The 15476-nt window shown below is 58.1% G+C and overlaps 1 protein-coding gene across 5 annotated transcripts in view; it reads right to left on the reverse strand.

Annotated features, from left to right (window-relative positions):
* The window catches only part of ACSBG1 (acyl-CoA synthetase bubblegum family member 1), a 33458-nt gene that overhangs the window by 7877 nt on the left and 10105 nt on the right, over positions 1-15476 (reverse strand). For 4 of the 5 annotated variants that reach the window (XM_074317451.2, XM_074317452.2, XM_074317453.2 and 1 more), the window contains 5 exons: positions 14646-14744; positions 13685-13785; positions 4763-4986; positions 4332-4420; positions 3988-4108 (listed from right to left, as the gene is read on the reverse strand). In XM_074317451.2, coding sequence (XP_074173552.1) covers positions 3988-4108; positions 4332-4420; positions 4763-4986; positions 13685-13785; positions 14646-14744 — 634 coding nt within the window. The remainder of the gene's footprint in view (positions 1-3987; positions 4109-4331; positions 4421-4762; positions 4987-13684; positions 13786-14645; positions 14745-15476) is intronic. The other variant, XM_019751201.3, reaches the window with a different exon arrangement.

Below are 15476 nucleotides of genomic sequence, written 5' to 3' on the forward strand. Positions count from 1 at the left end.
GAAATGGGGTTTTATAAAACCCCAAATAAACAAAGTCACAAGAAGAGCCCGTCTCCAGGTGTCAGCCTGCCCTGCAGGCGCTTTGTGGCAAAAGTCGGCTGGGCTCCCAGCTCTGACCTTTGACCCAGCAGGCCAGGGAGCTTCATGCAGAGCTTTCCCATCCCATCACGAGAACGACTCTCTACTAGACGACAACCAAACCAGCTGGGGCCTGGTGAACAAACTGATCCAGCCCCCAACGGAGCAGGATGTTGTGTGAAGAGGGGCTGAGAGGGAGAGAAGAGGCGGCACAGGGAGAAGACAGAACTCAGTGGAGGTGACAGAGATGAGAGTTCAGGAACACCGAGGCGGCTAGAGTCTGCGGGACAGACACAAGAAAGGAGGGAACTATGTAGAGAAGGCGTTCTAGAAATCTCTTCAGGGGTCCTCTTGGGGCTTTGGCTGCAGAGCGAATCTGCACAAGCACAGGGGAAAGTCCACGAAGCTGGAGGCAGAACAGTGACTAGGCTGGAGACAAACAGGGGTTCACGTGCGGCCAGAGCCATTCCCGTGTCCGGCAGCCGGATGGAGGGACCTCACCAGGCACCAGGCAGAGGCCCCAGAGGGCCAGGTCTGAGTGTGGCCTGAACTAGCCTTGGCGAGAACTGGCTCGACCTGCCCAGAGAGCCTGTGTCTGAGCCATTCCCTTCCCTGAATTGCCACATGCATCTCTAAGAAGCAGGACGTTTTTCTGAAATGATCACAGGAACTTGGTCACGTCTAACCCAAGGACCATGTTTCCCCGAAATAAAACCGGATCTTCTATTAATTTTTGCTCCAAAAAATACATTAGGGCCTATGTTCAGGGGATATCATCCTGGAAAGTCCTGCTAGGGCTTATTTTCCGGTGAGGTCTTATTTCCGGGGAAACACGGTAAAACGATCCTTTCACATCACCTACTACCCACAGTGTCTCTTGACAGCTGGTTTAAGAGCAAATACTAGAGGAGTAGCTAATTAGCCAGTGGAGATAGAACGGAATACCAAAAAAACAAAACAAAATAAAAAACTCAATCCAAAAGAAATCAGAAAATAAAAGAATCAAAACAACAGATGGAACAAATAGCAAACAGCCGACTGGTAGATTTATAAACAATTTTGTCAGGTTGGATAAAAAGGCAAGACTCAACTATATGCTGTCTACATGAAACTTGCTTTAAACAAAGATACAGATAGGTTAGAAGTAAAACAATGCAAAAATACACACCATGCACACACTGCTCATGAGCAACCTGCAGGGGCAATCCTAATTTCAGACAAAGGGGCTTTGGAACAGGAACTGCTACCGGGGATAGAGACGATCACTCCTTCATGACTGAGGGTGAATTCACCCAGAGGACATACTCTAAACCTTTACGTACGGAACAGCTTCCGAACACACGAAGCAAACACTGACAGACTGAAAGGAGAAATAGATGAACCCACGACAATAACTAGAGATTCCAACACTCCGCTTCTGAGCATCTGACGGAAAATCAACGGGGCTGCAGATGATTTGAACCTTGTAACACTAGCGACCAACCTGACACTGTTAACATTTACAGAACACCTACCCCGGGTATGCTTGTAGACCATTATTCTGAGCACCACACCTCCTCTGTACCAAAGGGTGTTTCAGGTAGCAAAGAGCCCCCGGTGATGAGAGCAAGTTCTTCCTTTGGAAGAAGAATCCTAGCTGATGATTAGAAAACCAACATTTTGTCGTCGTTCAGGAAATAATTAAGTCAGGCAAAGGTTGTCAGTGGAGAAAGGTTGATGGGGAGTGTCACAGGCGATGAGCATGTGCCCACCTAAGACCACCGATGAATTTCCGCATCTCTACTGGTGGTCCCACCTGACATCACCTGCCCAAGAGCCATGATATGAAGCCACCAGCGCCACCCGGAGGGTGTTCTTGCCCCCAAATGTTTAATGTGAAATGCATGAAGCCCATGACGTAACAGGAGCTGCAGAGGTTGGAGGAACAAGCTGGACCGCAACAGCCAGAGGAAGCTGTCAGACAAAGCGAGCGTAGGAGGCTGTTCGGGAGGGCTGACCTACTTTCTAGAAGTTCTCACACTCGTGCCTGTGTCAGATTCCCCAGGGACGTGCAGACCAGTGTGCTGGGTGCACACCGAGTTTCGGATGCAGTGGGTCTGGGCTGGGGCCTGAGCATCTGCATTTCTAGTTGGCTCCCTGGTGACACTGAGGCTGCAGGTCAGGGCCACATGGGGCTGTGACACTGGCACAGGCAGACTGGGCTGGCTTTAGATCCTGATTCAAACAATCCGGCTGTTGGGACACTGTGGGTAGCAGATGGCACGCAAGAAACGTTTTACTTGTGTTAGATGTGACCAAGTTCCTGTGACTATTTCAGAAAAACGTCCTGTTTCTTAGAGGCGTATATGGGAATCTTTGGGGACGGAAGGGACGACGCCAGAGCTCTGCCTTCACAAAAAGGTGCATCGCTGACATGAGTATGTGGAGATGACTGACGACTAAATTCAGAGGAAGGCTGTATCAGGGTCCGCTGCTCGCGTCTCTGGTTTTGTTTGCTGGGGAACTTTCATAACACAAATTTAATCTGTGTAACTACCCAACTCTCGGCCTCAGTTTCTTTAGTTGCAAATGGGGCTGGGGGTTCATGCGAATTAGATGAACCCCCTCTGTGTCGAGGGGCTGTCTCCCTGGGGACAGGACAAGATCTACAGGGAGATTTTGGTCTACAGCTTCAGACTCCCACCGAGGTTCTGACAGGAGTAACATGTTGAGGGGTGCGTCAGCACTTGCCTGGGGCTGGGGCCCATGAAGCCACCACTCCTGAGGAAATCAGTGTCCCTGAGCGCCAGGGTGCCCGGCAGGCCAAGTACTTGCCACTACCCTCTAAATATTCATCCCCTTTCTGTCTAGTGAAGGGCCTGGTGCTTGGGGTAGGGAGGGTGAGAAGGGGGCCTCCCAGAGCCATTCACTGGGGTCCCCACAATCTACACCCCTACCTCCTCTCCCAATCTCAGCTACTTATCTAAATTGCACAGATGGAGACACTCAGAGTGAGAGATCCTGAAAACACAGGGTTCAGAGGGGAAGACATGAAATAGGACCCCCAAGGAGGACGTCACCCTCACTGGTACAAGTGAGCCCATTTATACGCCCTTAGCAGTAAAACAAAGCAGGTGCCTAGTGCCTGTGAAAAGGGGCTTTTCAGAATAATCGCCAGTGGTGTAGACGAGGGCACACACCCACGGATCAGCCGACCTGAGGGGTGGGAACCCGCGGGAAGTACCGGCGACCTGCTTCGGAGACCTTGCAGCCTGCTGGGCGCAGCCAGGCACACAGGTGTCCCCAGGCCACCACACACCAGCGTGGTGCACTGGAGCATATGGCGACAGAACCAGTCAGGAAGAGCCTTTCCTGAATCAGGAGGCACCAACCCCCCGAAAGACCCAGCTGGCTCAGGAGGCACTTGGAGCTCCTGCTGTGCCGTTATGTCTGCAGAAGATGCTGCAGCATTTGACCTGGGGTGTTCTGACCCTGCCCTGTGGCCCCTCCCTCCCTCCCCACCGGGAGTCAGACTTGAGGGCTCAAGGAGTCAGGGCCCAGAGCCACCCCAGTGCACACAACCCTCCTCCCGACAGAGGACCCCAGCCCCACAGTGGGGACCCTACCCTGAAGGGAAAGCCACGGGAGGCAGCAGGCTGGCTGGGAGTCTAGCCCAGGCCCTATCACCCACTTCTTGGGTGAAGAGGGTATTGTCCCTCAGACTTTGTGGGCCTCAGTTTTCTGACCTGGTAAACGGGTCGGCAGCCACTGCCCTGCCTTGCTCTGTGTGAGTGCATGGGGGTTGCTGCTGAGGGGAAGGGAACTCTGCAAGGGGGCGGGGAGGGGGACAGTGGAAAGTCCTCTGCAAGTTGGAGGTCCATGAGAACACCCAGCCTTAACCCCCATGCCCGCCGTCCCTTTGCCCCAAACCTTCAGGATCTTCTCCAGCTGCTTCTGCGTGTCAACCACGATGACGTTGGCACGGCAGTCGTAGGCAATGTACTGGCAGGCCTCCGGGGTGCTGGTTGTGTAGATGCCGGTGACAATGCCACTGCAGGGGACCAGAGGCTCTGTGTCTGCGCAGGTGCAGACGGCCACCCCTCGGCCCAGCCCCCGGGCCCCTGGAGGTCCCATGGCTTGGAGAGGCAGGGCTCCCACAGGGAAGAGATGGGGTGTTGGGGAGGGGGTGGGGTCTCTAAGGACAGGGAACGACCCTCTCTCCACTCTGCCCACCTCCAACTCCCGGAGGTTCTGCCCCTGCCCCAGTCACTCACCCTGCAAACACTGTGCCCACTGCCGAGAAGAACCACTCCGGGGAGTTGAAGCCGAGGATGGCCACACTGTGCGCAGGCTCCAGACCGAGCTCCAGCCCGAGAAGACAGGCCAGGTCAGCCGGCAGGGGAGGGGCCTCCGGGCCCCAGGGAGACCCCAGGGCCCACCCAGTTAGAGAAGGCCCCGGGGGTCAGTCACTCAGCAGCCCCTGCTGCCCCCCCAGGGCCTTGGACCCTCAGCCCAGTACCCGGCCTCCGACCCGCCTGGAATGGGATCCCAATGGAAAGCACCTATCAGGTACCTGGCACCCGGTGAGGGCCCAGGCAATGTGAAGCCCTCCGTGCCGCCCGCGGTTTAGTCATGTCTAAGGGCTGGCCCAGTGGGGAGTCGGGAGCAGGCCCCGGAGGGAAAGGCCAGCCTGGGGGCTCCTCACCTTCAGGAAGCCCTTGGCAGCCTTGCGGGCCAGCAGGTAGTACTGGGAGTAGCAGATGTGCTCCCACGAGCCCTGGCGCTTGAAGCCCAGGGCGCGGAGGTCCCCGTACTTCTCCAGGGTCTGGCAGAACATCTGATGCACGGTGTAGGGGGGCTGCTGTGGGCAGCTGGGCTCTATGCGCAGGCGGACGCGTCCGTCGGCCCGAGTCGTCCACAGCGCCTCCTCTGCAGGGGGGGAGACCACAGCTGCAGTCATGCCAGCCCAGGACTGTCCCCAGGCACCGTGGTCCTCCCCTGGTCCCATCAATGCTTGGACACCTGCCACAGGGGCTGGCAGACATGCCAGGGGCTGGGACAGGAAGGCGCTGCCTCCAAGAGCAAGTCTGACAGCCGTGACAGAGGAGCAAGGAAGAGGAGAGGACAGCGGGAGGGCAGGGAGAGCCTTGGGGACACTGACGCCCCTAGGCCTTTGCCTGTCTTTGTCCCAGGTGGAATTTACCCCCAGGCAGGGCAGTCAGTGGGGGGTTTGGGCTGCCTCAGAAGAGCAGGACTGTCAGATCTCCAGGTGCCTTCAGGGGCTCCACCCTTCCTCTGCCTCCTGAGTGCGTTGGGGACAGACCCAATTGGACAGAAGGTCAAAGCATCAACATAGCAACCCTGCCAGGGGGCTAGAGGAGGCTGCACCAGAGAGTCTGATCCAGCCGAGAAGTCTCCCTTCTCAGGAGGGAAGCAGACAGTCCTCGCTCACTCTTGCCGAGTGCAAGGCACACGCTGAGCCCCTCCCACAGGGGTCTCATTCAATTTACAGATGGGCAGTTGCAGCTCAGAGAGGCTCAGACACCTTCCCAAGGTCACACAGCCAGGAAGGTGATGCCACAGCTCACACGTGGGACACTATTCTGGGCACCACCCAACCTTGAAGGATCAGGTGGGGACAGAGCATCACCATTTGCAGGTGAGCTTCTGGGGAAACCATTTAACCTGAGTCTGTTTCCTCAGCTGAGGGGGGGGGATTCGGCTCTCAGGGATGACACGCAGGTCAAAAGCAATGGTGCACATAAAAGAGCCCTGGGTACAGTTGTGCTCAACAGGTGCACATGTTTGTCCTTCCCCCCTTTTCCAAGTTCTCCGGACTGTTTGCAAAGGAGGCTTGGACAGGAGGTGTGGAGCCTTTTGTCCATGGGGCCTCCTCTCCCTGTGGACAGAGTGGGCATTCTGAGATGACCTGTGGGTGGGAGGCAGGATAACAGGGGCTGCTCTGCCTCCTGCTGGCCGGACCCACGCTGACAGGGAGAGGTCCCACCTTGTCAGATGTCTGCCTTGAGGTGGCACCAACAGGGTGCCCTGTGACAGTGGGCAGACGGACTAGATGACCGTGTCCCTCCCCTCTGACACTCTTATGTGGCATGTGGACTCTGAGGTTAGCAGAAAGAGGTAAAGGTCCTGGGGCTGGGATAGGTGAGCCTGTTCTTTGTCCTGTGGAGGCCAGGGGTGGGGGACGAGGGACACAAACAGGAGAAGGGCATCTACGAGCAGGGGCACGCCAGCTTGTGGGAATGCAGGCGAGGCAAACCCGTCTGCTCCTCCCCTCCCCCCGTGCGACCTTGGCAGGGCCTCGTCCCAGCTCCACGGAGTCATCTCAAGTGCGAGGGGCTGGGAGGTGTGCAGACACTGGAGCCCTTGCACAGTGGTGGTGGGCACGTAACATGGTAAGACTGGAAGACACTTTAGCAATTTCTTAAAAAGTTCGACATAATACCGTACAGCCCGGCCAAGAGAAATGATAGCACACGTCCCACAACGACCTGTCCGTGACACTGCACAGCAGCTGGCCTATCACTGCCCAGAAGTGGAACCCGCCCAAAGCCCATCAGCTGGGGATGAGGAGGAACGGCAGGCCATGCGCCCACACATGCAATTGTCACTCAGCTCGGAGGAGGAGGAAAGCGCCGACACAGGCTCCACCGTGAAACTCAGAAGCACGCTCAGCGACAGACGCCAAAGCAAAGGGCCACATACTGTCTGGCTCCGTGTCGGTGAAGTGTCCAGAGCGACACAAAGCAGACTCGGGGTGGGCTGGGGTGGAAACGGGGCACAAACGGCACGCAGGACCTTCTGGGGGTGATGGACGTGTGCTAACACTGGTTGCGGTGACGTCTGTGCAACTGTAAACTTGCTAAAAATCATCGCACCATACCCTTCACGTGGGCAAAGCTGATGGCATCTGAGTTATACCTCAACATACAAGTGCTTAAAGAAACGGGAGGAGGCGCGCTGAGCTCCCACACTGTCGAAGGTTCCGTGACATGACGGCTGGCGGCCCAAGCCTGGCACAGGTTCCTCTGGGCCCTTTGGGCCAGAACAGGAGCCTTTCTCTGTTGTCACCACAGGCTCCTGTTCACCGAGATCACAGGTTGCCAAGATCAGAGGTAATTACGTTCTATGACCCGTTACTAAAGCTTTTCTCAGTCAAAAGTTTTAACTTCAACACTGACAATCTTTTTTTTTTTTTAATCACAAAACAGTACCTACTTGTTCTAAGAAATCCCAAGCACTTTAGAAGTACGTGATAAAATATAGTGATAGGCCCTCCTGAATCTGAATCCTACGTCTCCAGGTCACCACGCTGACACTGGTGTGTGGGCATCACGCTGATACAAATACAGCTACAGGGAGTTTTATTTTGCTGCTGTTGCTTTTTATCCAAAGGGGGAAAAAGGGATCACATTTCTATTGCATTAATGGAGGCTCGCAACCCAAGTGCCCATGGGGGCCAGGTGGGTCACGTAGCCTCATCATATGAATAATGTACAACAATGAATAATGAATGAGTAAAGGACCCAGTACGTGCACGGAAGCCCAGCAGACAGGCTTCATTCCCACAAGGAGACACATCCCCTCCCGTTTTCCTCTGGACGTGCTGCTCCTGCAGTCCCCCATTTGCTTCTCTGCCTCCATACGACAAGGATAAGCCACCATCAAGGGGGGGCAATAAATGTCCCCGCCCCAGGCAGGCAACAGGGAGGTGAGGGCTGTGGAGCTGGGAAAGCACACACCTTGTCTAGGGTACGGCCACGGCCCCAAGATTTGGTGCCGTCAGAACAGAAACCAAGAGGGGCCTGAAATGTGAGTGTTCATGTGTAATTCCCTGATTTTTCATTGTTAGCTCACACTTACAAAAAAATATTATGTGGACCTAATCAAACAGTCATTAGCCAAACCATCCATCTTTAACTGGTGTGACGTTAACGTCTCTCCTCTATGTGGGAGTGTGAGAGCGTGTGTGTGTGTGTATGTGTGTGTTTAACTGTGTGTGAGAATGAGTGTGTTTGAGAGCGAGTGTGTGTGAGTATATGTGTGTGTGTGTGTGTGAGAGCGTGTGCATGCGTGTGTGTGGCTGCATAATAAATACCCCACTGTTTGGTCACAGCATAATTTACTCTGACACTTTCCCTTTGGAAGACACTCAGATGATTCCAACTTTCATCCCTTGTCCCAGCTTTTCCAAAGCATAGATCTCAGAAGAAAAAGTCATTCCCGGTTTTGCAGGACATTTTAGAGAGTTCCTCCGCCTACTTTCCTCCCTCCCATTACCAACTCCCACCAGGCTGGAGGCCCTGGAAGCCAGGAGCAGAGGTTCCCTGGGTCCTGAGTGCCAAGTGTGGCCCAGAGCAGAGGTCAGGGGCCTGCGGGAAGGATGAGTCAGGCTGTCCCATCCCAACCCCAGGAGGGCTGCCCCCAAGGACCGTGCTGAGGGGACCCAGGCCTTCGCCTCCCGCCATCCTTCCCCAGGTGGCTTGATGAAGTGGGGCGCACAGTGGCCCCCACACAGAGAGGGACAGGCCCACACAGGAGAGTTCTACCCAAGCGGGCCAGGCCAGGCCAGGCTCAACCTCACCCCGCTGCCCGAGGGCCCCAGGGAGCCCTGGCGAGGGCTGCCCTGCTCAGTGTCCTTCTGGCCTGAGCCACCACAGCTCAGCGGCCTCAGCTTCTGGTGCCAGCGGCTGAGCCCACTCCAGGCCGTGGGAGCTGGAAGAAGGGACGTGGGCTGGGGGCTTTCCCAAGGCCCGGTGCGCACTTTCTGCCCCTCACCGTCCCCTCCTTCTCTCTCTCATGTTGCCAGCGGTCTTGGCCTGACCTTGGCCTGTGTCTTATCAATGGCCCATTATGCTGGGGTACCCGGGCAGGCAGGGCGCTGTGTTCTCTGGGGCTCTGGAATAAAGGCGCCTAACCAGCAGAGGAAGTCACTCTCAATTAGCTGGAGAGCAGCGACAGGAGAAGCCCCAGGCGCTTGCTGCGGGAAACAAGCTGTGGGAATGGTCCAGCCCAGCTCATTACACAGGAGCAGCAGACACTGGCCCTGGGTAAAGGTGGCTTTCAGGCCTGGGACAGACATCTCCAAGAATGCTCCCTCAGGGCACCGGACCCCTGCTGCAAAGGCCAGTCTGGGCCTAGAGCCAGGAGGGTCCCTCTCCTTACAGGGCCCTCGGCTGCGGGCCCCAGGCCGGGCACTCCTGGGCATGTGTGCGAGGACGAGGCCACGGGGGCCTCAGCACACGAGAGACGATGACAGGCTGCCGGGGCCAGGACAGTCTGTCCACTTGGCAAAGTGGCACCGAACGGACCAGCTGAAAGGCAGGTGATTCTGGCCCCTGGGCCTGAGGCTTCCTGGCATTCCAGGGGAGAGAGCCCCTCCAGCTGCGGGCCACTCACCAGCCTTCTCACCCGAGGCTCAGGAGCTCTGAGTTCTGGACAATATGCAGGGTAACCCTGGGCCGACCCGTCTTCCCTGGTCCTCAGTTTTCCCATTTGAATTCAACTGGGATGGACGAGATGGTCTCCACGAGCCCCTGCCAGGTCACTGTTTTAGCTTTTTGTCCAGGCCTGAGCACTAGGGTGGGCAACTGAGTGGGCTCTACCCGCCCCTGTGGACCCCACACTGGGGCTCCACCTGCGGGAGGGCACAGAGATGTGGGAGGGCAGGTAAGCATCCCAGCCTGGAGCGCGAGGGTCGTGGTGCTCCAGACCTGTCCTTAACAGGCAGGGGACAGCCGCAGGGGACCCCGCAAAGTCCGCAGAACATCCAGGGTCTGCCTTGGCCACTGTGGCCTCTGCCCGAGACCCAGTGATGCCTGCAGTCACCACCTGCCTGGATGGGGTGCCCTTCCCCCAGGAAGCCCGAGACTCCGCTGAGCTCTGCTTCCTGCTGCCTGCACTTCCTCAGGCCCCCGCCCTGGGCTGCACCCCAGCTGCCAGAGGCGTTCCTACGTCACTCTGGGCATGAATCCAGCCTCCTGACCCTTCCCTTGGGGTCAGCATCTTGGGACACACATGGGCAACCCTGGGCCTGGAAAAGCACCTGATACACACTTGTGACTTGACAGAACTGGGCATTTCCATGAGAAAAGGTTTGTGCGAGGATCCCCAGAGGCTCCACTGTTTGGGTTGGTGGGGCCTGGATGACCACCTTTCTCAGAAGCGGAGTCATCTATACTGATTTCCTCTGGCTGCTGGGAAGGCTTTCCTACCTTCACCCATCCCCACTCTCCCCCGAGGCTCAAGTGACAGCGGCCCTCTGCCTCCCCGAGGACAACGGGAGTATCCGAGATCCGTTTCCTTCAGCCAAACATCACCCATGTCCTTGAAGGGTAGGAGTCGGGGAGAGGCAGGCCCGGTGCATCCCTTACCCTCACTGGGCTGGAGACCAAGCTGGGCTGAGCTCCCAGCCTCCCAACCTGCAGCTCTAAAGCAACCAGGGGGTGTGGGAGTTTCCTAGAAAAGTGGGGGTGCAGAAAGATCCTGGCAAGACCTTCACCAACCGCATCCCCCACAGCTGCTCTCCCTGGGTCCCCTCCCCTCCCCTGCTCCAGCTGGAGTTCATGCTCAGCCTAGAAAGGTCTGAGCAGCCAGAACCACCTCAAGGCTGCCTTTATGTGGAGGTCAGATTCTGGCAGCTCTGTGGCCCAACCCAGGAGGACTGTCCCCGGGGCTGCAGCCATCTGGGGGGCCAGACCTCAAGGACCCTCAAGCTTCTTGGGAACTCAGGGAGACCTAGGTGAATTCTGCTTCCTGAATGCAAGCCTCCAGGAGCTCCCCAGGGGGGCTGCTGGCTCAGCAGTCAGGAGGCAGGGCCTGGAGGGAAACCCACTGTGCAGTTAAAAGTTCCCCCTCGTACTAGCTGTGTGTCTCTCAGAAAAGCACTGAAGTCCTCTGAGCTCGGTTTCCCCAGTCAAATGAGAACACTGAAAGTGCCACCCCACTGCTGCTACAAAGGGAAGACGAAGGAACGCGAGTCAGCCCCTAGCACAGAGCCTGGCACACGGGAAACACTCTTGTTATGAAGGGGAAGGAGGACGGAACCCCTCTCACAACCCCCAAACCCCCACCAACAGTTCCCTTTCCGCACTCCTATGGAAAGCGCTCTGTGAAAGGGCAGCTTCAAGACCCTGCCCCGTGCGGCCGCTCCAGGCTCACCCCCACACAGCCTGCAGCCAGGGGCCCCTGGAGGTAACGACTCTGAGCGGGGGGCAGGGGGCACAGGCGGGCACTCAGTCCGTGTTCAGTCTGGGTCTCACACAAGACGCTCCCCAGAGACCCCTTCTTCCCCCAGGAACACCAGAGGCTGCGTGAGGGAGGGTCTGGGTCAAGTGCAGCCACATGCCAGGCCTGTGGGAGCCATGAGGCTACTTGGCACTGCCCTGGGCAGTGCCTGGGGTCCCTGCTCTGGGGGCCTGCTGACAGCAATGGTGCCAAGAAGCCCCCCTGGCCCTCCCAGACTGTCCCTGCCCCCTCATCACCAGCCCTAGACGCTGCACTCTCAGGGGCAGACCACTGAGCTGAGACCAGGCCCAGAAGCGGGCTCCCGGGTCTCAGGCTAGCTAGGGTCTCCCTCACCAGGAAGCCTACCCTGACTGCCCAGCCCCCAGGCAGCAGGCCTGCCTTCCTCCCTCCGCCTCTGTGCGCCCCTCACTCAGCCTGTCTTCCCTCCGACGGGGAGTTCTCTGAGGGCAGGAGCTTGTCCGCGTCAGTGTCCCAGCAGCCCGGCTCTGCAGAGGACGGAGGGTTTACGTGCACACCCGGCAGGCTGTCCCCAAAGGCCTGCCTGACCTCCCCTGCAGACACCCTCCCGCTCCTACCCCTGCACTGAATGCAGTGCCGCTGCCCCCGCCTGGTCCCATTCTGGCCCGATTGGACCTGCTCAAGGATTCTCTACCCACTTGTTTAAAACCTGCCTCTTCCATAGGCCCCTCTGCTGCAGGGGGCCAGGTGAAGCCTTCAGACTAAGCAACGGAAGCCACCGGGCTGGGATCACCTGCCCCTCCCTGGGGACACCAGATGCTCTTCTGGGGTTCAGGGGTCACTAGAAACACTTTCCCCATGCTGGCTCCCTCCCTGCCCCTCAAGTTGCCCCCACCCAGGCCAGGACTCCGAGTACCACAGACGCCCATGCAGACGGACGGCCACTCTGCTGCAGAGGATTCCTGTGACCTTAGGGGACGAAGCCCGCAAGCTGATGGACTTGCCAAAGGTGACCTAGCAACAGAGCAAGTCCTGCGGTGCCAGGGTTCCAGGAAGGGGAACGTGGGAGGCCCCTCCTGGCCTCTCAGGGCCTTTCAAACCCTGCCCCTCAGAAACCGGTTGGTCCTGTCCTCAGCCCAGCTCCTTCTTTATCTCTGGGGAGGGGCAGGAGAGACAGTGTCCACTCCTGAAAGTGCACCCCCCACCCTTTAGGCCAGATCCCTGCCAAGGCCACCCTGAGACCCTCAGCTTGTCTGAGGGCGGTGGCAAGCCCCGCCAGGGTGAGGGGTTGGCAGCTGGTCTCCAGGAAGCCAGGTGGCCTGGGGAGCAGGGCACCCGGAGCCCTGGGCGGGTGTCTCCCCTCCTGTGCCTTTTCACGCCCAGCTTCCTCATGGACAATGGGCAGGCCGACGTGTGCCTGGCTCCCGCCCTGCACACTGTGACCAGGCTGTGACAAAGCTCACAGGTGCTGACTCTGTCCCTGCCCTCACACCAGGCTGCCCTCTGACCAGCAGAGCCAGTTCAGGGCACTGTGAGGCAGAGGGAGGAAGCCTCAGAGCGAGGCCCCAGGCCTCTGTGCCCGCGTCCTGTCCCTGGTTCGGCCTCATCGTACGCCATCGGAGGCCCTCGGAACCGGCCTCCCAGCTGCTCCCACTCCCCAAAGAACCCCGTGTAGCCCCGAGGAAGGTGCCAGGTCGCCAAACTCAGGACCTTCTACCAGCTACACGACCAGTTCAAGCACGACCACCAGTCAGTCACTCCCACAAGTGGGGGCAGCGTAGGGTCCCTGCCCAGCTGCTCTGAGGAGCCCGAGAACCGGCAGCTGGGGAAGCTCCTCATCCCCGAGAGGTCACACAGGCCAGCGAACGACAGCAACCACGTTCTGTCCCAAGGACAGCACGGCACCTACTGTGTCCACTTTTCTAAACTTCTGCCGTTGCTACAATATTATACAGCCAATAAAAATGAACAAAACTGTCTCGTTATTGTCGTTTCCGTGACTCCTCAGGGTAAGTAACAACTCTGCCTCCCTTGAGGTACAATCATTTGACGGTGAAGGTCATGAAGAGAGCATGTGACTGTTCAGGCCTCCAAAACAAACTGCCAGCCGTTGCAGGCCTGCCCCTTGTCCCAGGACAGCAGGTGGCAATGCTGAGGCCTTCCCGTCCCTCAGCGTCCCCACCCCGAGCTGAAAGCTGAGGCCCCAGCTGCCCCCTATCTCTGGCCTCTCTCCCTCTCCAGCTTCCTGAAGAAGAAACCTTCCCCCCACTACCTTCCCTCACGCTTGGCCCTAATGGCGGTCATGATGGAAGGGGCGTGGTGAGGTCCCCGGGGCCTGGAGATCAGCAGGGTTCCACCTGCCCCGTCCCCCAAGTTCTGTCCTGTGGCTCCCCAGCTGACTCACCTGCAGAATTTGGCTGGGCATCCTTTGCCTTCTCTGGGGACGACAGGGCGAGCACATGGCCTGGGGACTCTTTGGAGAGTGTGTGTCCATCAGTCAGGGAGCTGGTGGGAGAGGCAACAATTGTGAGAACACGGCACACAGGCATCTCAGCCCGGGGCTGGCCCTGGCACCTGGGCCTCCCGCCAGGGTCAGGGGACCAGACCTCGGTCCTTGCAGCATTAACCCCACCCCACCCACCGCTCCCTACAGGTTCTGAGGGCTCAGGAGAAAGAGAAACCAGGCTGTGCTCTGCTCTACTTTGCTGTGACTCTGGGCAAGCGCATGCTTCTCTCAGGGCTCAGTGCCCCCATCCGGAAAGGAAAATTGGGGTCCAGCCCTGGAGGACACCACTCTGTGGAGTGCAGGCTTTCAGGGTCGGGGGGGGGGGGTCCCCACCCCCAGCAGTCCTCAGCTAGTGAGAGTGGTTGTGCTTAGAAACTCTTGGAGCCTGAGCACGTCCCCAGTGAGGACCTCTGCTCCCAGTGGGGCCCGTGGGTGGGCCCTGTCTAGTCACCCACGCAGGGCACAGCATGGGACCCAGGACGCCTGGGGCTCACTCCATGCGCCCTTGTGCCCGGAGCAGACCCCTGCCTCCCAGGCTTGGCGGCACTGCCCCACGGGTCTCCTCTTCCGCCATAACAGCCCGGGGGTTACTGGGCCTCCACTGTGAGCTCTGCCTCACTGCCTCTCACGGTCCTGCCTCTAGGCGGACAGGCGTGGGTTGGACACACACCTCGGGCTGCACATTACACAAGTGCAGGGCACAGCTCACCATCGCCAGCTGTGCCAACAGAGCCCACTGGAGTTGTGCAGTGTGCAACCCGTGCAGCTGCTCATGTCAGCTGAGCGCAGGACCCTGGCCCCAGAAAGTCCTGTCTGTCTGTCAGACTGGGGCCCAGTTCCCACGTAGCTGGGCCATTACCTGCTTCTCACATTCGGCCTTACTCCTTGTAGGTAGCACAGGTTCACACTAAGTTTGCGAACACACCTGGGCCCACCTGGTGGCAGTCTGCTTAAGAACCTGAGGTAAGTTTCAAAGCAAAAGACATTAGGAGGTTATGAAGGGAGGGGGATAGAGACAGGGGGTGACTGAGGGACTGAGCTAGTCCCTTCTTGAGAACTTTGTGAGCAAGCCCTGGCTGCAGGGCTGGAGCAGCCCTTCTGTTACTATGGTGACCTCTCCAGGGATGCTGCCGGAAGGACTGGAAAGATGACAGCGCTCGCCGCTGGGGCGAGGCCTACGGTGCCAGGCGGGACAAAGAGAGGCCTGAAGCCGTGGGCTTGTCCTGCTGAGCTCCGGCCGTCAGTACCACCGTTACTCTCGGGTCATCAAGCAGAAGCTGCCTCCACTTTGGAACAACAGAGACTGTAATGATACCAACAGCCCCTGAGCTACGGGCTCAGACAATCACAGGGTGAGTGAGGGGACACACACACGACTCGGCAGAGGGTCCCCGCTGCGAGCGCCCGGGGAGGACTGTGTACTTGGTGATGGCCGTGCTGTCTCGGCCTCTGTCCTCAGCTTAAAGCTGCTGGGCCTTTGACATCACCCGCTGGGCAGCGACCCCCCAAGGAGACCAGGCCGCCATTGTCTGCAACCTGCCCCCATGTGCTTCCTCACAAACAAGTCTGGTTTTAAATCCTTGCCATCAAAAGGTCCAGGCAACACTTCTCCACCTCATAACATTTGTGTACACTGGTTCTGATCTTAAAACAGCTAAACAAAGACTAAATGAAAAGAAAGGCAGCTAAG

The sequence above is a fragment of the Rhinolophus sinicus genome, chromosome 13 (assembly GCF_057876585.1).
Source record: "Rhinolophus sinicus isolate RSI-liver-muscle chromosome 13, RSI-T2T, whole genome shotgun sequence".
NCBI lineage: Eukaryota > Metazoa > Chordata > Mammalia > Chiroptera > Rhinolophidae > Rhinolophus > Rhinolophus sinicus.